General features: G+C 32.2%; 1 protein-coding gene across 4 annotated transcripts; it reads left to right on the plus strand.

Annotated features, from left to right (window-relative positions):
* Positions 1 to 16,781: 16,781 nt before the first annotated feature.
* Positions 16,782 to 19,435, plus strand: LOC125215249 (UPS-like protein C36.10). 4 transcript variants are annotated; one of them, XM_048116614.1, is made up of 3 exons: positions 16,792 to 16,978; positions 18,313 to 18,890; positions 19,115 to 19,435. In XM_048116614.1, exon 2 carries the CDS (start codon positions 18,313 to 18,315, stop codon positions 18,868 to 18,870), a length of 558 nt encoding a protein of 185 aa, XP_047972571.1. In that variant the 5' UTR covers positions 16,792 to 16,978; the 3' UTR covers positions 18,871 to 18,890; positions 19,115 to 19,435. The 4 variants fall into 4 exon arrangements, with proteins under 4 accessions (XP_047972572.1, XP_047972571.1, XP_047972570.1 ...); XM_048116613.1 differs by lacking the exon at positions 19,115 to 19,435 and adding an exon at positions 18,177 to 18,220 and having other exon boundaries at positions 18,313 to 19,076; XM_048116615.1 differs by lacking the exon at positions 19,115 to 19,435 and having other exon boundaries at positions 16,782 to 16,896; positions 18,313 to 19,076.
* Positions 19,436 to 23,755: the final 4,320 nt, after the last annotated feature.

A 23,755-nucleotide genomic window follows, 5' to 3' on the forward strand; every position in this document is an offset into this window, starting at 1 on the left:
ACCAAACAAAGCCTAATTGCATTGATCAAATTGCAAAGACGCTATGGAAATGCATCTTTGCGGCGGTGAAGTTGAAGTCATTGATGAGAGGAGAGGGCCACCAATATTCATAACCAGTTTTGCTCTAATAATAATTGACAATTTCTCTATCTATCAACAATCTCAAATAAAAGATCATGTGTATGTGTAGTAAAAGTATTTGAATTTTTTTTATAAATTATCAACAATTTATATTGTCTTCGTATTTCCAAAGCAATATTTATTGTGATTTAATTTCACGATCAATACACTTCCTATATCATATGACATTAATTTCCCCTTTAATTTTGATCTCGTCATAATTATTTCAAATAATGATCATTTACAAGCTCAAATTCATCTTCTTTCATATATATACAATTAAAGTTATGTATATAGTCGAGCATTTTAACTAGAACGAGGCACACTTCATACTCTATTCATATGTTGGAGACTTACTGGTTAATACTTAATTGCAATGATTGAATTAGTTCAAATACACTCTGTTTCCATAAATCTAGGAGTACAGCCATCACTAAAGTCGGCTATTGTGTTTTGTGTAACACATTTTTTGAATTCAATCTAACATACTACATTATCTATTTATTTAATGAAATAGACACATCAATCTTGATTATGATGTGGAGTATTAATTCTTGCAATATATTATGAGATCTATTTAAAATCCAAAGCTATGTTAATCAATCTATATATTCTTATAATTAATTTGACACTACAATTCCAATTCTTGTTTCTCGTTTAATCTTAGTTACTTTACATAAAAAGGCACATAGAGTAAAATTTGATTTTCTAATTTAGTAAGTAATCCCAATTTTTAGCTATGGCCTCTAATGCTTGTTTAAATGGAATACACCAGATTCAATCCTCTGTCTAGCAAATCAACCTGTTTACTTATTTTACCTTTAATTTTATACATGAAATTGATTAAGGAATGAATCTAATATTAAACAACAATTCCACTTGATATTTAATTCACAGACTTCGCAGCATTAAAATATTAAAATAAAAAATTTAGATTTCAAAATTTAGGATTCAAATAATGGAGCTTACACTAATTTTATTTTCCCTTGTGTGTACATTTAATGGCAATAGGAATCCTCAGAGGCCACATTGATAAAAGATTCATGGAACTATCAAATGCAAATTGACACCATTATCCCTGACTACGTAATTATGTTAAAAATGTATCGTAAGCTCTTTTGATTTTTGACTTATGCTGAAAATTTAGTACTCTTATTTTGAAATTACCAAAACCTTTCAAAACTTTCATCGAAATGATGAGTTTTACGTATTAAAATGACACAGGTCAAATATAGAAAATAATTCTACAGTTTTGTCCACCCTAACACCAGTTAAGTGTAGAATAATTATACAATGGGATAACAAGCAAATCTTTTTCCTCTCTATTTGAAATCTTTAACTTTCTTCGTTTCTCCATTTAATACTTGTATATATTCATGTTTTCTCTCGTCAATTAAATACATTAGCTAACAACTTCTAAAATCATGTATCGAGTAAGAAATGTGTAATGTTTGCCGGGACAGAGAGGGAGTCAAAACACTTGCGCAATACAATAAAATTAAAATACATTAGAAGATTAAAAAAAAAAAAAAGTACTAGTAAAAAGTACTCAACATGCATGTAACCATTTTGGCCAAATTTTCAGTTAAAACAACGGCTGCCAAACTTATGTGCCAAATTTTGTGTTTGGTCCCATATGGATATAATTGACATAACAATTGTAGTACTATAATCAATTGTAGTACAAAATTGTCACGAGATATCAAGATACGAGCTAATTGAAGAAGTAATCCAATGTGATTCTGTTGAAATTTACCATACCAGTAAAACAACAGCAAATATTATTTTTCTCAAAATTTATTGAATGGATGGAAATTACACAATTGATTAGAGGTTAATTAGCATCATGTCAACTTGATAAGGACCCAATCCAATAAGGTATATTCCAAAAACCGAACATGAACCCGACCTACTATCTTCAAATACGAAATGACTTGCACACGACACATACCCTTTAGCGATACAATATATAATATGGGTGGACACACTGCGAGAACAATACGATAATGACATGAACACTTTACACAATTAAAACATAATATTACACGATTAAACCTGATTTGGACGATTTAAACCCGACTTACACAAACATATAGATCAAAACTAAATCATAATTTTTATTAAAAAAAAATAGAAAGAATAAAACTAATCTATTAATGGGTTACCGAAATCATGATTTTTTTGGCCGAGACAAGACTCTCAGATGGAATATAGGCAAAGCCGAGAGATTCACAATCCACTCAAAAAGCTATACATAGCAACACACGACAATCACTTCCACTTGGAGCACATATATCACGTCATCATGGATTAAAAATAATAATTTCAACCACAATTAAAAAAAAGGACATCTCTTAAATAGAAAGCCCACACGTAGCACCAGTTTCAATATAAGATAGACTTGGCACTAAATTCGTATTTAAACTGAAAGCCCACCTTGTTCACTTAAAATATCTCGCACTTGCGTATTTCCTCTTTCTACATTAGAGTCTCGCAAAACAAATCTTTTTACACAACAAGGTAGTAACACAACAATCAGCACGAAAAAACTACTAATTAAAATGCATGTCTGATTAAAGCCTTTTATCTCGTTTCTTGGATTTTCACGTATTTTCGATTATTCGGCCGATAGGCCACTCAAGCCCCCGAACTCCTCGATCGTTTGACCCCTCGTATTTCCTCCACAATTAATTTATTCATCGTTCCAACGATTTATATTATTTAGTGGCCCAACACATATTATTTTACTTAGCCCACCTTATTTCTCGAATTAAAAGAAGTGAGGGAGGCCCAAATTAAGTCAAAGGGAGTCCACCAAACATATACTCCCTCCTCCATCGGTATCTCTACTTCACCCAAAATCCACAAATCGGAAATCCCTTCGAGAAATCCGTCGCCTTCCACCTCCGCCGCCGAACACCACCCCTGCGGATTCCAGCCGGAATGCATCTCCAAACTTAGGAGATCCCCAAATCGCAGGTGAAATTACGGAAGAGAAGAGCAGCTCAAGAAGGATTACACATCTCCCACTTATTTATTTATTTGTTTTAGTTCAAAGGCCCAAAGCCAAATTTGTAGCATAAAACATTGGACTCTATATTTATTTGAGAAGCCCAAATATTTACTCACATATCTTCTTATGGAAAACTTTAATTAATTTCGTCATCCCGTTCTCAACAAAGATTAAAATCGCCCAACACAACAATTAATATTTAGTGTTGTTCTAAATATTAATTCTTCAAAATTGATCCATACTTCCAACACGCCGCGAACTCCGTAGTACTTCAAACAAATTCCACGAAAATTGAAGGTATTCCTCTCCACCAAAACAATTCGCACTCAACGAGTATCAATATTAAATCACTGTATCGCATTAAATCGAAAAATTTTATTATCTGAAAATCGCGGGTGTTACTAAATAATTACGCAATACAAGAAAATTAAAATAAATTAGAAGATTAAAAAAAAAGTACTAGTAAAAAAGTACTCCACATGCATATAACCATTTTGATCCATTTTTCAACTAAACCAACGGCTGCCAAACTTATGTGCCCAAATTTTGTGTTTGGTCCCATATGGATATAATTGGCATAACAATTGCAGTACTATAATCAATTGTAGTACAAAATTGTCACGAGAGATCAAGATACGAGCTACTTGAAGCTCCTCAAGTTTGACATCATGATTTTTTTTAATGTGTTACCGAAATCATGATTTTTTTTAAAGTACAAATTATAGGCAAAGAAATTTTGATTTAAGGGTTTTAAACGATGTTAGAGTTTTTGCTTTAATTGGGGTGGATTAGGTTCATAATTTTATAGTTTGGGCCGAACTTAAATTTGTTTAATCCCTGGCTGATAATTATAATATGTGACTATTTATTAATTTTAAATGAGAATAGGCAGGGGAAGGTGAGATAAAGATGTGTAGTGAATGATGTCATCGTACGATAAACTTACTCTTCAACTTACTGCTCCCTCCGTCCACGAAAATTTGTCCCATTTTCTCATTTTCGTCCGTCCCCCAAAATTTATCCTATTTCACTTTTACCATTTTTGGTAGTGGACCTCATATTCCACTAACGCATTCCTACTCACATTTTATTATAAAACTAATATATAAAAATAGGACCCACAATCCACTAACTTTTTCAACTCACTTTCAATTACATTTCTTAAAACTCGTGCCCGGTCAAACCGAGACGAATTTTCATGGACGGAGGGAGTATTTCATTTTAACATAAAAGAGTCCTTACAGGATACATGAACAATACCCTCCACCTCCACCTCCACATAATACATACATACACTACATTACTGGAAATGCTAAATGGGTAAACAAGTACCCTTTGATTGAACGGAATTAAAAAAAAAAAAAGGTTCACGCCACCGGAGGATGACATTTCATGGGCGGCGGCGGCAGGACGTCAACCGCTACCACATGGACAGGGGGATGACATTTCATGGGAGGAGGTCCGTAGACAATGATGAATCTTCGTCTCATCCTTGTTCTCCTCTGCCTCTCATCCCTCACCATCTGCAACCCCCGATCACTCCCTCCTCAGGTCCAGCTCCTTCCACTCGGCTTCCTGCCGCCGCCGCCGCCACCCATCCACTGCCCGTCGCCGCGCCGGCAGGACGACGACGACGGGCAGTGGATGGGTGGCGGAGGCAGCGGAAGGAGCTGGACCGGAGGAGCGAGTGATCGGGCGTTACAGATGGAGAGCGATGAGAAGCAGAGGAGAAGAAGGATGAGACAATGAGACTATCCATATGCACCTATTTATATACATGCTCCTCTTATCTCTCCATCACTTTCTTGATAAATTAAATGATTTTGATTTCCTGTATTTACCATAAATACTAAGAATCACTTTCTTAATAATGTTCTAATTTCTTGATAATGACGATGAATCTAGAGATTAACTCAGTATATAAAAATGAGATGAAATTGGAGAAAGTCCCACGTCTCGGTTGTGAGAACAACTGGTGTGAGGTATATAGATTAAATGAGTTTTCTCTCATAATAGACTAGTTTTTTAAGATGAGTTCTCCTGTTTGGTCTGTATCAAAGTATCACACAATAAATTACTACCTAAAAAAAAAAACCTAGGTTCACAAATACAAATGGAATGGCCAAACGTTTTGCGTCATAGCAAAACTAAGACTCAATCCTCTCCAACCAACCTGCATCCATTATTAAGAGCTAGCATTTCATTTCTTCATTTTCGAGCACTTGTACAAATTAGAAACAAATAATAATTGGTACTATTAAACTTAATTTGATTTCGCATAAATTATGGTTTAGGGTCTAAACCATCCATTAATTAAATTCTAATACGTATAAATTAATGCTAATTACTGAGAATTTCTTCCTTCTAGAATGTGTTTTTTTTGTGGTTCTCATTTCCTTTTCAAATATTTGCATTGATAGATAGGGACTCGATTACATTAATTACATTTAGGAGTTATTTAGAGATTTGTAACTGAAAATGATCTTGACCCATTATTAAAGCAAAGGATGTAATAGACATTTATCTTTTCTCCTTAGGTAATTAGTTTTATAATGATGTATTTATAATGTCTGTTTTTAATCGCAACTTAATTAGTTGGTTGTGCGAGGAAGTGTTTCCTTCATTGTTTATGGGTTGTTAAATCGATAGGTATACTCATAAATAATTGTCAATAAATCATTAAATAAATATAGCTTTGCTAGATTGAATGCAAAACAAGTGTTACACAAAACACAATAGTCGATTTTATTTATACACTTCTTCCGTCCCATAAAAATATGCATTCTTTCCTTTTTAGTTTGTTCCACGAAAATATGCATTGTCTAATTTTGAAAACTCTCTGTTCTCTATTGAAGTGTGATTCATTCTCTAGTAACAATATTTTAATTACTTTTTCTTTTTACATGTTTATTACTATCGATTTTGTATTAAAACTCGTGTCCAACTAAAAGTGCATATTCTTATTGGACGAATTTAGTGTAATTAATACTTAGCTACTCTTAAATTTATGGAAACGGAATGTATTTGAACTAATTCAATCGTTGCTGCAAAGAAGGCCCAAATCATGCAAACCGAACGCATGTATTGTCATATGGAATGCTCCCTCCGTCCCACTTAAGATGACACGTTTTCCTTTTAAGTTTGTCGCAACTAAGATGACACATATCCTTTTTTGGTATCTTTCTCTCTCCAATTAATACACTCAACTACTTTTTCTCACTCCTATTAAAATATTCATCTTTCTTTATCTCTCTACTTTAATACTTACACTCACCTTCTCTCTCTCTAATTAAACACTTTAACCAATATCTCCTAAAATCCCGTGCCGGCTAAGTAATGTGTCATCTTAGCCGGGACGGAGGGAGTAGTATTTGAATTACAATTTGGTGGGTCATACCATCCTAAATATGACAAGACATATATGTTTGCCCATTCACAAACATGGGTTACGAGTTGGGGGGGGGGGGGGGGAGTTTGTAGGGTAAAGATTAACGTTTGCCATAGCAAATTAGCAATTCATCAAATTCACTAGTTTGTAGGGTAGGTTTAGTAAGTTTGATGTGAAAATATGTGTGTCCCATAAGATGAAAAACATTAAATCATGGGTTTGTAGGGTAGGGTTAAAGTTTGATGTAAAACTATGTATGTCCCATAAGATGAAAAACATTAAATCATGGGGACCCAAGCCAATGCTCCATTTTAAAATTTTAAATTTAAAATGCATCAAAATACTAACATTATTAATCAACAAGTCGAGCATAATGCAAATAATAATAATAATAATAATAATAATAATAATAATAATAATAAAAGATTTTCAAAACAAAACAAAAAAAAAATTCGGGTCGAGTACCTGCCGTGTCGCCCGACTCGGGTATCGGGTAATACCAGACACAGTGCGGGGCGGGTATCGGGACAACAATTTCGATCGAAATCGGGTGCGGATACCCGACTCGTCAGGCGCGGGTACCTGTTTCAACACCCCTAGGTGTGGTGTGTGTGTGTGTATATTTGGAATTCCACTACTTTTGATAAGGAATTCCAATTATGTAATTGGAGGATTTGGAATTGGAATTCAATTCCAAATCCAAGAATTTTTCTAATACCAAACACTGGATTTGGAATTGAAGGCTTCAATTTCAATTTCACAACTTCAATTCTGTGTACCAAACACAACCTAATTATATTGATCAAATGGCCAAAGATGCTAAGGATTGAGGAAATGCATCTTTGCGGTGGTGAAGTTGAAGTCATTGATAAGAGGAGAAGGCCACCAATATTCATAACCAGTTTTGCTCTAATAGTAATTGACAATTTCTCTATCTATCAACAATCTCAATTACAAGATCATGTCTACGTGTAGTAAAAGTATTTGAATATTTTTTATAAATTATCAACAATTTATATTGTCTTCGTATTTCCAAAGCAATATTTATGGTGATTTAATTTCACGATCAATACACTTCCTGTATCATATGACCTTAATTTCCCCTTTAATTTTGATCTCGTCATAATTATTTCAAATTATGATCATTTACAAGCTCAAATTCATCTTCTTTCATATATATAAAATTAAAAGTTATGTATATAGTTGAGCATTGTAACTAGAACGAGGCACACGTTATACTCTATTCATATGTTGGAGACTTACTGGTTAATAGCAATGATTGAATTAGTTCAAATATCACTAAAGTCGGCTATTGTGTTTGGTGTAACACATTTTCTGAATTCAGTCTAACATACTACATTCTATCTACTACTACTTATTTAATGAAATAGACACATCAATCTTGATTATGATCTATTAATTTTTGCAATATATTATGAGATCTATTTACATAAAAAGGCACATAGAATAAAATTTGATTTTCTAATTTAGTAAGTAATCCCATTTTTAAACTATGGCCTCTAATGCTTGTTCAAATAGAATACACCTAGATTCAATCCTCTGTCTAGCAAATCAACCTGTTTACTTATTTTACCTTTAATTTTATACATGAAATTTATTAAGGAATGAATCTAATGCTAAGAACCCAAAGTTTAGCGAATTATAAGTACTACTTTGCCGAATTCGATTAAATTATATGCGTTATAGGAATTAATTTAAATCGCACTGGAACATTCCTCGTAATTGTTCTTTTACCAATAAATAATTCATAAGAAATGTGACTTTCGCATCATTTTTGGTAACTCATATTATGTGGCTAAGAAAATTATTTCACTTTAATAAATATTTCAAAGGGTAATGATTTATTAACAAATATTGTATATACAAAATGTACTTATATTTTAAACCGGTTTTTATTTAAACCGGTTTTATTATTTTCTTACTAATTTACCCTTTTTATATATATATGGAAAATTATGAATATGTGGAAGATCATTACAATATTTATGGAAATTTCATAAAATAAGATAATTAAAATTTATCTAGCCAAGATTGTTGCTTATACGTATATTTTAAACAAATAAATATACTACTACTAATATTTAGCACTAATCTATCGTTAAATTCAAAATTATAAGATTACATATCTTAAAATTTTTATACTTATTTCTTGTGTATTAACCGTAAAGTGATGAAAACAAAACAAAAAAAAAAACTTACTTTATAATTTTTAATTAATATTATATAGTATAAATTTAAGGGGAAAAAAACCAAAAGTTTAAAAGAACCAAGCTCCAATATAGTATCAATTATATACGAATAGAATAGTAAAGACTAAAAAAAGATATACTATGTATAATTATTAGTATTATTTTAGTGAATGATCATATTAGAAAATGTATATACATCTTTTATATAGCTTAAAATTTTAGTGATAAGTTAATAATAAAATAATTAAATGTGAATGATAATTATTTTTTTGTTTAATTAAATAAAAAATATTTTTTTTCCCTCACGTGATTTTATGTTATAGTTAGGGGTGTGCATTCGGGTTTCGGTTCGGTTTTTTGCCCAAATCGAACCGAACCCGAAAAACCGAATTTCCTTGAAAATCAAAACCGAACTAAACCGAAAAACCAAAAAACCGAAAACCGAAAAATCGAAAACCGAACTATAAAAACCGAATTAAACCGAAAAACCGAAATTCTATAAAATTTCAAAAAACCGAAAAACCGAAATTAAAAACAAATATTCACAAAATCATAGCAAGATTAACATCTCAAACAACAAAAAACAAATATTTAGGCTACAACTATCAACCAAAATAAAGTTTCATAAATATATAAATATGTAGGCAACAACATGATTAACTAAAGACTTCATAACTTCTTCTTGCTCAAACTTCAAGTACTCCCTTTTATTCAACATCTGCAAGAACAAACATTAAGAAGATTATAATAATAAATTATAAATTATAGAAAATGCAAATAATAGTAGAGGAAAAATTCTCAATTTGACCATATGTGCATATGAATTTCAGTAAATTGGAGAAAATTAAACTCAATTTCAACATATTAAAATTACAACACACAATTTCAACAATCAAAGTAAAAATAACACATAGCCAACATCGAAAACTTATAAATCTAAAGACTTCATAACTTCTTCTTGCTCAAACTTCAAGTACTCCCTTTTATTCAACATCTGCAAGAACAAACATTAAGAAGATTATAATAATAAATTATAAATTATAGAAAATGCAAATAATAGTAGAGGAAAAATTCTCAATTTGACCATATGTGCATATGAATTTCAGTAAATTGGAGAAAATTAAACTCAATTTCAACATATTAAAATTACAACACACAATTTCAACAATCAAAGTAAAAATAACACATAGCCAACATCGAAAACTTATAAATCCGGACATATTACACTTTAATTAATTCCTAAACATAAGTCTGAATTTGTACCTTCCCGGAGGCGGTGTGGATGGCTGAAAGGCGGAGCCGCGGAGGTGACGGATGGTCGGCTGGAGAGGCGACGATGTGGAGACGGGAGGCGGCAAACTGGAGGACGGCTGTTGACCGGAGGCGACGGACTGGAACACGGCTGTAGGGCGGAGACGACGGGCTGGAGGCGATGATTTGGAATCTGGAGGAGATAGCCGTCGATTTGGACTTGGGAGATTGAAGATGGAGAGTTTTAGGTTTAGAGAGTAAAGCGGAATGGAGGCGGAAGAAATTATTCTAGGGTTTGAGTTTTAAGTATTTTATAGGTAATATATATATATAATTAATATATTAAATATAATTCGGTTTTTCGGTTTTTCGATTTTTTTTTCATCCGAACCGAACCGAACCGAAAAACCGAAAATTTCAAAATTTTAAAACCGAACCGAACCGAAAAACCGAACCGAATTTCAAATTTTCGGTTTGGATCGGTTCGGATATTCGGGTTTCGGTTTTTTTGCTCACCCCTAGTTATAGTACTAGTATTGTTTTGTGAGTTAAATAAAAAGAGGAAAAAAAATGAAGATGATGTTATTTCTATTTTATCAAATGTGTCATTTTTATGGGACAATTCAAAAAAAATATTTCATTTTTAATAGAATAGGTGGAATACTTTTGTTGGATGATAACACTAAGAAATGAAGTATATATACATAGAATCGCTTGTATGACTTAGAATTTTAAGAATTATTTTAAAATAAAGTAATTGGATGAGAATGACTGTTATTATTTCGTTGGATGATAACACTTAAAAGTAAAGTATGTGTACATGTAGTTGTTTTTATTAACTTAGAAATTTAAAGATTATTTCCTTGGACGATGACACTAACAACTTAAATATACATCCACGTAGTCGTTTTTATAACTTAAAATTTTATTGATTATTTAATAAGCACTATTCTAGGAAGCGAATGACTAATACTATTTCGTTAGATGATAACACTAGTATATATACATGTAATCATTTTTATAACTTTAAGGTTTAAGAATTATTTAACAAAAAATAATTAGATATGAATGACTAATATTATTTCGTTGGAGGATAACAATAAGAAATTATTACTATATATACATGTCTTTTTATAACTTAGATAATGATTTTTTATCAATAAAATAATTAGATGTAAATGACTATGATTATCATGTTGAATGATAACACTAAGAAATTAAATATATGCTTTTTCATAATTTAGAATTTTACATAATATTAAAGTAATTATTTGATGACTATGATTATTTCGTTGGATGATAACACTAAGTATATATACGTGTAGTCGTTTTATAACTTAGAAATTTAAATAATTTAAACAAAATAATTGAATAAGAATGACTATGATCATTTTGTTGGATGGACACTAAGAACTAAAGTATATATACATGTAGTTGTTTTTATAACTCGAAATTTCTATAGATAATTTTATAATAAAATAATTTGATGCGAATGATTATGATTATTTCATTGGATAATAACACTAAGAAATTAAGTAAGTGCAGGGCAGTGTTGACGGAGGTGCTTTGTGGTGAAAGAGACAACAAGGATATGGGAGATTGTGATTTCTCTGATTTGAGGGGAAAGAGAAAGAGAAGAGAGAAGAAGGCAGAACGTGTGTTGCGTTTTAACTTTGGAAGAAGAGAGTGATGGTGGTGTTTGGGCCACTTTAATTATTAGTATTATTTTGGGCCTTTGTTTTAATTTTTAGTTTTGGGACGACAAGTTGTAAAAGGAGTGAATGTGAGAATTAATTGGGCCAATTTTGTTAATTGATGAGATTGATTAATTAATTAATTCTTGAATTTATGCTGGGCCGAGTTTTTAGTATGCGAGGACTATGGGAATCTTATTAAGGATTAAAATGAGCACGCACATAGGATTGTTTACGATTGTTTCGAGCAGTTTTTGTTAATTGATGAGGTTGATTAATTAATTCTTGAATTCTAGCTATTTTTATCATTTAGAGTTATACCCAAGTATACAATTATTTTCCCATTTTCTTTATTCTTTGTTGGATCCTCAAGGCCATGTTCTATCAAGGTAAATAGGAAATCCTTATTGAACTTATATCTCCACTGCCTCTAGAGAATTACACCTTGTAATTCAGATACAATATTCAAATAATAATTATGTAGAATTATTTGTCCGTAAATACATGAACTTTTAAACTTTTTTTTATTTTTCCTTAACCTTTACTTTTTGAATGTTAATACACGAATTTTAGTTTTTTTCCGTTTTTCACCAAAATAAAAAATCGAAACTAATGTGACAAATTATAATTTATGTGGCAATCAAAACGACGTCATTTTGATTGATTATATTATAAAAAATAAAAAATAAATTTCATGTCATCATCTTCTTCACCCATCTCTCTCCCCTTTCTTTTTCTCTTTCACTATTCATCATTCTTTTTATAATTGTACTTAGAAGAAATGCCCCAATTCTGAAACCCGAAAAAATAATCTTTCCGTTCTAAAACTGATGTCCAGTCGGGTAAAATTTCAAAGCTCTTAACATTTTGTATGAGAAGAAATACCCCAACGTCTCGGAGCATTCTTTTATCCGTAGGCATAGAACTTCCATGTGTAGAGTCCAATCATTGTCACAATCCATAGCGTCATACTCCAACTCTCCAATTTTCTTTAAAAAATTAAATTAATTTAGTGTTTAATCTCTTAATCTGGCATCGACATCTGATGTGGTGGATGTATTGACTGATGGTTTGGCTTGTGTGGATTTTAGAGTTTGGAGCATTTCTCCCCACAAGCTTAGTTAAAAATTTGGAAAGAACGAAACGAATACAAGAAAGGGGAGAGAAATAAGTGAAGAAGATGATGATATTGAATTTATTTTTTATTTTTTAATATATAATTAATTAAAACAGCGTCGTTCTAACTGCTATATAAATTATAATTTGTCACATCAGTTTTGATTTTTTATTTTGGGGAAAAATGGGAAAAAACAAAAGTACATGTATCTACACTAAAAAATAAAGTTTAGAGAAAAAACCAAAAAAAAAAATGAAAGTTTATGCATTTGCAAATAACCCAATTATGTATTATAAAATTGTTAGAATAGGCTAGAACTTGGTTAGCTAGAATTATCTAGATTAATTGTGTCGATTCTTAACCGACTTAATTTTTTTTTATAAATTGGCACTAGGCCATTTTGTAGCAAGGGTGAGTGAGTATACAACAAAGAAGTGTGTGTGTGTAGAGTAAGAAGTAGAGTGAGGTGGGCGAGGTGTGTTCTCCAAGAGTATATTTTGGATTGTGTATTCAAAAGAATCATACTTTTGTGTTGGTGTTGTGTTGGTGTTGTATACGCACCATTCTGTTGTATATTAGGGTTGCATACATAGTTGTCGAGTGTATAATAAAAATTCATTCGTGTGTATATTTATTATCTATCCTGGAGTACTAATCTTGTATTCCATCCGCCCATTAGTATAAGGGGAGTTTGATCCGGTATGGATTTAAGAAATGTGATAGAAAGTGGTTGGAAAGGTTAGTGGAAGAGGTGGGTCTTACTTTTATAGTAAATACCATTAATGCTGTAAATTAGATCTTTTTTACTACTGCGTATACCACCGCCCTGAAGAATATAATATAAATGACCCATTCTATAACAGTGATCCTTTGGAGACTAGGCGAACCGTACGGAACCTTTAATGCGGCATTCATCAATAACGATAGTGCGTTGAGTTTGCGAACCGGCAACCACTGACAGTGGAATGGGTTGCGAAGTCGCTTGGTACCCGGATAGCTGGATTCAGTATACACATTTCACCTTCAGCCGGTTACGCAACAATCAAATTCTCATTGAAGGACATAAGTAGGTTCAAAAAATTATGATGTTATTATATTTTTTCTAACCCTATAATATATTGTATTAATCATTCATTTGTGATAATCAATTTACTAGCTTCCAGAAGGAGAAGCTTCGACTTTGGACAATCCGTTGCCTAGGGCCTCTGGAAAAGAAGCTTCGGTTAATCCTGATCTGATGCTTGACGAAAGAATATAAGATTTATAAAGAACAAGGATTCAAGACTTACTAATTTTAAAAAAAAAACATAATAGAAGTATATTAGGAGTTTGTCATCGGGAATAATCCAATAAATAAAATCCACACACCACACATATTATGAAGACCAACAATGCTTGCAAATTATACAGCAAAACGAGTCAACGGTAATATCAATGCAAGATACTAAAAAATAGTATCAACACAAAAACATGCTCATATCCTTATCCCTCCTCTCAAAACCAAAACAAGCATATTTCCTTCAATCACAAATCAAGAAACAAACCAAAACCAAGGTGAAGCTAAAGAACACTTCTAGAAATTCGGAAACCAAGAATCAAAACATTTTGCAAGATGAAGCAATTTGCCTTGTATATCAACACAAAAAAATATCAATACGAGTCAACGCAATACAAATTCGGAAACCACGAAGTTTACATGTAATATTATAGGCAAAAGGGAGTCACTTTTACCTAGCAGATGCGAGCGAGAGCACAGACGTGATTTCCAACGGCGAGGAACTCGATTTCCGACGGTTTCCGACGGTGGAGGAAGGGTTTCTCTGCGATGAATTTGGGATGTGATTAACTGCGCGGGAAAATTGAATAACCGGTCATACAATTATAGTACTCCCTCCGTCCCGGCTAAGATGACACATTTCTTGCCGACGCAATATTTTATGAGTTATTGGTTAATGTATTTAATTGGAGAGAGAAAAAGGTGGGTGTAAGTTTTAAAATAGAGAGAAAGAAAGATGAATATTCTAATAGGAGTAAAAAAAAGTTATTGGATATATTAATTAGAGCGAGAAAGTTTACAAAAAGAATGTGATCTTAATGAGACAAACTAAAAAGAAAGATATATCATCTTAAGTGGGAGGGAAAGAATACTAAATAAAGTATAATGACTAATTTAACCCTTGCGAAGTATACTAGTGCGAAGTATACTAGTAATACTGGTGTGTAAATATTCTACATATATGTATGACTATTAATTATAGTAGTAAGTTAGGAGTAACGCATAATTATTTAAGGCAAGAAAAAATACTCCCTCTGTCCCTAGAGCTGTCCAAGATTTATCAAACCAGCGGTTAAAATCGAAACCGTAATCATCGGTTATGGTTTTGAACCGAAACCGTGAGAATGAAACGTTTTCCTTTTTGGGTTGTCCCATTAAAAAAGAAACATTTCTTAAAATAGAAATAATTTTATCTCTACTTTTCCCTCTCTCTTACTTTACTCTCCCTTCTTTAACTCACAAAACAACACTACATAAAATCTTGTGTCAAAAAGTAAATGTTTCATATTTATTGGAACGGAGGAAGTATACTGTTTGTGATAGTTATCAAAATAACTTTTGTGAACAATTAATGTATATACTTCATAAATAAAAGCCACAGAATGTTTATTGTAAGAGAATTGAGTCATAATAGAGCAAGCAACAAAGAAAGAGTTGCGCATTATTAGATAGAAAAAAAAAAGTTTTCAGATAGAAAATGAATATTCTCATTTTGCTGGCTAAAAAGGGAAAAGGGAAAAGTGTATATTATTGTGGAATGAAAGAAGTACATAATAAATGGTAGGGGCTTAGGGCCCACTTAGATGCCCACAATATTTATCGTTTAATTTATGTAAAAATATCCAGAAAATTTCTAAATTTTAATAAAATTCTGGTCATCAATCATCATATAATTGTGAAAATCTGTAAGAAAAAATTATGAAGTTTAACTTTTTTTAAATTATTCTATCGTGAAATTTTTACTTTGATTGTGTATCTAGTCGAAAAATCATAAAGGTCAATGCGAATAAATTAAATATAAATTTATAAAATAATGATACTATTATTTAATTGAAAAATATAAATAGATAACAGAGTTCATTATATTGCTAACTCACTATTAAATTAACTATTCAAATTATTAAGTTTGGTCAAAATCTGGTCTATCCCATAAATTTTAAAATTCCACTAATTAAAGTATGAAGTTTCAATTTTGTTAGTTTATCACATGAGTCGAATTTTAGGTGAAATCTTTGTTGTTGTTGTAAAATTGAAATTTCAAGATGAATTGCGATTTAAATCACGAAAAATATGTGTGTATAATCTAAAATATAATCACAAGAAGCTTGATCTTAAAGTTGGATTGAGATTTCAAGATAGATTTCAATATAGAGATACTTAGAATCCACCTAAAATTAAATACATGTGATAACTATAAAAATTGAAACTCCATAATTTAATTAACGAATTTTAAACTTTGTGGTATAGACTAGAGTTTAACCAAACTTGGTAATTTAAATGGTTATTTACCTTATTTCAAATTATCTCTCATACCACATTTCTATACCACAAATGATTAGGCATAGAAAATAAATGAGTAATACTTATAAAAATTAGTATTATTAATTTACATTATAAATTATTGATGTTTTAAGAGTAGTTGTTTTTTTTAAATAAATGAGTAATACTTATAAAAATTAGTATCACTCCTATTATTTTACATTATAAATTATTGAGGTTTTAAGAGTAATTGTTTTTTTTTTAAGAAATGTTTTAAGAGTAATTGTTGAAAACTTGAAATCGTTTTTCAATTATTTATTTATCTTATAAAAACACAAACTTAAAAGTAAAACACAATAGCTATGGCACAATTTTTTAATATAAAATGAGTAATAGTTATAAAACTTCTTAATTTTCATATAAGTATTTAATTTTACCAAAATTAGTAAATTGCAGAGACATTGTCTCCCACTCACTACAACGCAAAATTGATGATCCCATCACACCTATTTCACGTTCATGAGCCCTAGAAGCTTACGCCGCCACCGCCGACTCACCACCGCTTAAGGTATTACCTCTTATTCCTCAAATCCAAGCTGCCGCCTCTTCCCCCTTCCTCTTATTCGTCGACGATTCGCCTCCAAATTAAGGTAAAAAAAAGAACTCTTCTCCTTCTTCAGGAATCGAATAGATTCGTGGTTATGGACCCTAAAATCATTGTAGCTATTGCAATTAAATGTCTGTGCGTGAATTATTTTGTTCAAATTCGACTGTAAAGTGTTTGAGGAAAAAGTTCGGTTATAACAACGCACCTATCGGAGCAGATCAAATTTGTAGGAGTAGATTTCTGAATAACACTTTGAAACTGCAATTCGTTTGTTTGATCCCTCTATATATCCATTTTGACCAAATTTATATGGATCTTGTTGTAATTCAATATTTGTTGGTTCTGTTGCTATTGAAATTGGAAGCGAGCAAAATGTGTTTTGACATTGGTTATATACTTTTCTCTCATTCATACTCCAAGAACATTCAACATCTATGAACATTTTTTTGCATTTTTTATTTCTTTGGTGGGGGGGTGTATGTTGGGTATGAGCTATGAAGTATGGTGTTGTGTAGGTAAATGTTTACTTTATAGGTCTATGAAATTGCAATTAGTTTGTGTGATCTCTCTGTGTATCCATTTTGACCAAATTTATATGGATCTTTGAATATCATGTATTGTTATGATTCAATAGTATTTATTGGCTCTATTGGTATTGAAATTGGAAGGAGCAAAAAATATTTTAGCATTGATTACATACTTTTTTCTTATTCATACTCCAGGAATATTTTAATTCTACATCTGTGAACATCTCTTTGCCTTTTTATTTATTTGGTATGAGGGTGTGTTGGGTGTATATTGGGTATGAACTAGTATGGTTTGTGTTGGTAAATGTTTACTTTCTCTTTTAGTTCAATATTTGGGAAGATTATATTGATTGATGAGTTTTGAGTTGAAGATCCTTGAATCTGAATCAAGGTTTGTTTTTTAATTCTGATGATCTGCTCGTTATTGGTTTGCCTTGAGTCATGAACAATAAATCAGTTTCGGTAATCTTTTTAGATGTATAGGTAATCTTTGTATAATTTGAGTTGAAGTTTGTCTCTGTTGTGTTAGAATGTTTACTTCATTAAACCATGATTGTATATGCAACTTGTTAGCTTTTGCTTCAATGCTGGGTTGCCTCGATTTATTCCTAGCTGTAGCCTCTATTCTTATTTTGGTCTGTGGGCAAACTGTGCACATGACGATACAAAGATTTGTTTGGAGGTTGATCAATTGTTATGTTTTACATTGTCCAGTTATTATGGTGGTAGAATTTCCTTGAGAGTATATCTGCTGAAAGGTGTATCTTTGTTGTCTCTTTCATATATTTTGGTAAAAAATTGAGATCAATGATTATGATGTGTTTCTTAACTACCAACGTTTACTTAGCAGATGGTTAGAGCATATTCTCAAGAACACACATACAAGCATCCATGGGAACGAGTAACAGCTGCGTCGTGGCGCAAATTTGCCGACCCTGCGAACAAACGCACACTGTCTCACATTATCGAGGTTGATACTCTGAGCCACAAGCTCGAAAGCAACACTGGCAAGCTGTACACAACTCGAGCTATAACTGTCCATGCTCCCGGGCCATGGTTCCTTCGTAAGATGATCGGCCAGGATATCTGCCACTGTGTTGAGTCAACTGTCGTGGATGCGAAATCCCGATCTATGCAGCTAGCTACCCGTAATATCAGCCTCGAGAAGTTCATCGAAGTGGAGGAGAAGATCAGGTATGATCCCCACCCGGATGATCCAAATGGATGGACCATATGCCGGCAGGAGACAAGGATCACGATAAAGCCCCTGTCGGCTCTGGCCACGATGGCTGAGAAGATCGAGCAAAAGTGCGTGGAGAAGTTCCAGCAAAACAGTGCTAAAGGGAGAGAGGTTATGGAGAGAATCTGCAAGTATCTTGAAGCTGAATCTAGGGGAATTTCTGCTTGATTTTGATGTTAATCATTGAGGTAATTTCTGCCTTTGTTTTTCAGTTTAACTTGGTATAACTCCGGTAGTGGAATTTACCAGTGAGGTGTTGTTGTATATCCAGTTTTGTTTAGTTCATCTAATTGAAATAATAGGACAGCTTGGTCCCTTTTCCGGTGACCAAGAAAATATTAAATAAAATATGATATATCCAGTTTTCTGTTGTTTGCCGTTTGCAATTTGTGATTTCTTTACTTCTATTCAGGGACAAGGACGGAAGGTTTATCCATTGAACACTTGGTTAGTTGAGCAATAGAGGGCTCTCTTATTTTAAAATGAAGATATTTTCTTAGGAAAGATGATCCAAATAATGAACTTAATAAATTTAATCAAGTAAATGCCATTTCATGAATAAGGAGTTGGTCTTTTACGGGCCAAGTGGCTTAATTTATAAAGGGATTTTGCAGTTTGGATAAATTATCAAATCCAATGTATTGAAATCTGGAAATTTGAATATAATTTGTAAATCAGAAAACAGCAATTAAATCTATCTAGTAGTGAAAAAGCCAATTGCAATTTGTGACAAGATTTGGCAGTTGATGTATCATTGATTCATTCTCGTGGCGTTTATCTACCACTTACACGTGGACATATACACTTAGAACATGTGTCAATACCAAATTTGCTTAATCATCATCTTATCCATCCGAAAATATCATATACAGTACTTAATTTTTTGGGACCTTTTCAATCTCTTAAATTAAATGTGACACATGATTACATTAAACACATATGAAGTGCTATGTATTTTGGGGTACATTGCTTATCCAAAAAATGTTACTGTATCATTAAATAAACACACGCAAAAGTAGTTCTTGTGATTCCATGAAAATTTATTTACATCACATGTAATTTTCAATTGTCCACCCCTTTCTCTCTTTGTTGTTTTCATATTCAAGCCTTCACATCCATTTCTTTCTTCATATTCCCATTTATTGATTTTATTTTACAGATATTAGGAAACAGTTAATTTAATGCATGAATTCCTATAATCCTAGAATTATTGTTGGTTATAATTATTATCCAAGAATTTTAGGTCAATGAAGCCTAAAGTCAAAATACCAACCCAACCACAATTGTGCTGGAAAACTAGGTAATGAGCTGGTAAAATTGTTACACTTTTTTTCAGCCCATCACGAGTCCATTTAAAGCCTTCAACATTTCTATCTATATATAAACACATCTCTTATAAACAAACCACATTTTCATGCAAACAAAAATCAAGATCCAAATTATGTCTAGTCCTCCTATTTTCTTAATGGTCATTCTCATTTTTGCCCTCCTAGTTTTGTTCGTGGAGGGCTCGAGGCCCCTAGGGTCAAAATTGGAAGATTACACAATGTTCAGACCCAAAGTTATTGAGGGAAAACATAGGCTCGGAGGGAAGCAAGTTGAGGGTTGCATGCCTAAAGGGAGGCGCCACTCTTCGGCTCCGAGTCGATACATAAACTACCAGCCTCTTGACTCGCTGATGTGCTCGCCACTGAATCATCGAGTTGATAAGCCTTGAATAAGTTGTTGTTTCGATGCGCACTTTGTTAGTTTGCAGTGTAAAATATGTTACACGTTTATCATATCATGGTTGCTATGTACCTTATTTTTTCTTTTTCTTTTTCATTTTGGTTTTTGGATATATAGAAGTCTAAGTAGGAAAAAAAAAGTATACAAACACAAATATGTTGATTTAATGGTTTAGGCCAAAGGCCTCGGGTTTGAGTCCACTAGCTGGGACGCGTCCTTTAAAGAATTGCTTAATTTAGTTTCTATGGCGAGGATGCAATAAACCTGGGGGAAATAGAAGAGTGTCAACAAATTCAGTAATGAGAAGTTTTCTTTTAATTCCATCAGATCCAAGAACAATTAAAACCATAAATAACTATACCAAGAGAATCTAATTAAATTGCTAAACTATGTTTGGTTGTGGTCGGCTGATTCCGGATCTCATAACTTCATATCGCATGTGAAAAACAAATCAAAATTAATACCAGTTGAATTGCATATGAAATAGAAAAATATAGAAGTATAAATTTATTCTATCGTATATTTTTTATGTCAAAATTTTCAGTTCAAGTTCAACGTAACAAGTTTTCAAATTTAATATAATTTGAATTACAAAAAAATTATGTCTATAGGTAGCTTGGGGCCTTGGGCCATTTTTAATTTAGAATTACAAAAATAAAATTATGTTTACGTAGCTAGAGGCCTCTGGAAATTGCAATGATGATGTGATGAATTTATGATGAATTCGTGGCCGATTTTTACTTTAATTCGAATTTGTACAGTTTAGTTCAATCTTGTAATATTGGAAAGTACAAATAAATTTGTGTTTCAGATACAACTTGACTTGACTAGCTATGAATAAACATAGTAGTATTATATCACAAACTGACCAGCTGCTACAAAAACATTCTTAATCCATATATATACTTCAATCTTCTTCAAAATCGATATCTTCTAACATGAATATAATATGAAAACAAATGCTTTCGACCTCAGATGTCGTCTATTCATGATCAAATAAGATATTGTGCACACATTATATTTCAAAATCTTTTTGAACTTAAAAGAGCATGATCTTCCCACATAAATCAAATACGAAAACAAAGGCTTTGTGACCTCACATTCCAAAATAAAATAATGTTAATACTCCAAATAAGAGAATCAATCATCTTCAACTAATTCGCTGGTCAAAAACCTACGCAATCACAGTTAAAGAAGTAAAGAAAAACACTGTAAATACTACTCCCTCCGTTGAGTGTCAATATTTAATTCGACACGAATTTTAACGTATAATTACTAAAATAAAAGAGGGAGATAAATAGTAGTGTTAGTGGAGAGTGAGCTATGCATCATTAATTAGTAGTGTGGTGTAATGATATAAGCTATAAATAAAATAATGTGTAAATTAAAGGCAATGTGTTGTTTAATTATTCCAAAACTGAAAAGTTCATACTTTTCAGTGACATATAAATAAAAAATTATTACCTTCGTCCCTGAAAGTTTGACGCAGTTTTCCATTTCGGTCCGTCTTGAAAGTTTGACACACTTCACTTTTTTTTCATTTTTGGTAGTGGACCCCATATTCCACTAACTCATTCCTATTCATATTTTATTACTCCATAAAACTAATACTTTAAAAGTAGGACTCACATCCCACCAACTTTTTCAACTCACTTTCTATTACATTATTTAAAACTTGTATCGGATCAAAGTGTGTCAATATTTGGGGGACAAAAGTAATAATTCATACTTTTAATGGACGGGTGGAGGGTTAAAAAACCAAAAAAATAAACTCATTTTATCCTCTCTAATTAGTAATGAGTAAACCAATCAGTACCTAGGAGTATATAAAATTTTATTAGCATCAATCAAGTGGAGAGATTTCGGATAAAGGGTCCAATTTCGCAGGCCTTTCGAAATTAAGGATTTAATTAGTTTACCTTTCGAAATATGGGATCGTGGCATGCGAATTTTTCGGAATAAGGGATTTTCGAATTTTTATATACTTAATCATTTTTGTTATCAATATTTTTTGCACAATATTTATGAATGGACCAAATTATCCTTAAGATTTTCACTACAATTTTAATTCTTTTTTCTCTAATTTTATTTTCACCTAAGTTGCAGATCACAGCTCATCACCGCCGCCTCCACCCTCATTCTCATCGTCCGTTAGCTGCCGTCCACCCCTTTCTCTCTCACTTCCGATCCATATGGAAAAAATCAATTACAAAAACTCAAATTCCCCCACCCTCTTAACGCGATTGCGTCCTCTGTCCAGCAAGCTAGATTCTCAACATCCCTCTCGATCTCCTCTCTTAAAGGAAGATCTCGCTGCCTCTTCTTCTTCGCTACAGGTCACCTGCTGCTGTCCGGCGAGGCTAGCCGCGGTCAAACTGCCGTCGTCGCAGGTCGCCGCTTCCCGGTGCCATTCCAGCTCGGGCTACCCCATCTTTCCCAATAAGTTCTTAATTCAATTCCACATTCTCTAAGGTTTGACTCTAATTTTGGGTTGTTCGATCAATTCAATTCAGTTTACGGATTACATGGATGCAAGTACATGAAAGAAAATTGGAATTGGATGATGGGAGAGATAAAGATATACCTTTGCAGTTCGATTACCAATTGAGTGGTTTATGCAATTGTTAAGAAATTTGGCCTTAGTGTGCAGAGGAATCGGACAGGGAGAGAGAGGGATTAAGAAATGGAGCTTTGGAGCTTTCAGTAGTTCGCTGGCGATGAAGTTGGAATTAAGAAAATAAATTGGAATAAAAAATACTCCATTAAAATTGAGGTGAGAATTTAGGGATAATATTGTCCATTCATAAATATTGTGAAAGCAATAATAAGAAAAAAGAAAACAAAACACATATAAATTCGCATGCCACGATCCCATATTTCGAAAGGTCAGCGAATTTAATCCTAAATTTCGAAAGACCTGCGAATTGAGACCCTTTTTCTGAAATCTCTCAATAAAGTGATAAACTATGGATATAGGGATAAGCACATATTTTGTCATTTTGTTCGATTCTTTGACCCTTTTTTTATCTTTTTTTCGTTTATGGAATAGTTCTTGCCTTCTACTAACTCATTTCACTCATAATTTATTATAAAACATGTATAAAAATAAAATTTATATTCCATTAATTTTTTAAAACATTTTTTCCAGACTTTTTAAAGCTAGTTTTGAGTCAACTATAAACTCCTGTTACACTGTAGAGGCTTTAAAAATATGCAAATACAATTATCCAGAATCTGTTTTAATAATTTACCCTTAAATATTCAATATACTTATGTTATATATAAACACAGACACAAACACGTCTGCATAAATCATCTCTCCTTT

Source organism: Salvia hispanica, chromosome 3, assembly GCF_023119035.1.
Source record: "Salvia hispanica cultivar TCC Black 2014 chromosome 3, UniMelb_Shisp_WGS_1.0, whole genome shotgun sequence".
Classification (NCBI taxonomy): Eukaryota; Viridiplantae; Streptophyta; class Magnoliopsida; order Lamiales; family Lamiaceae; genus Salvia; species Salvia hispanica.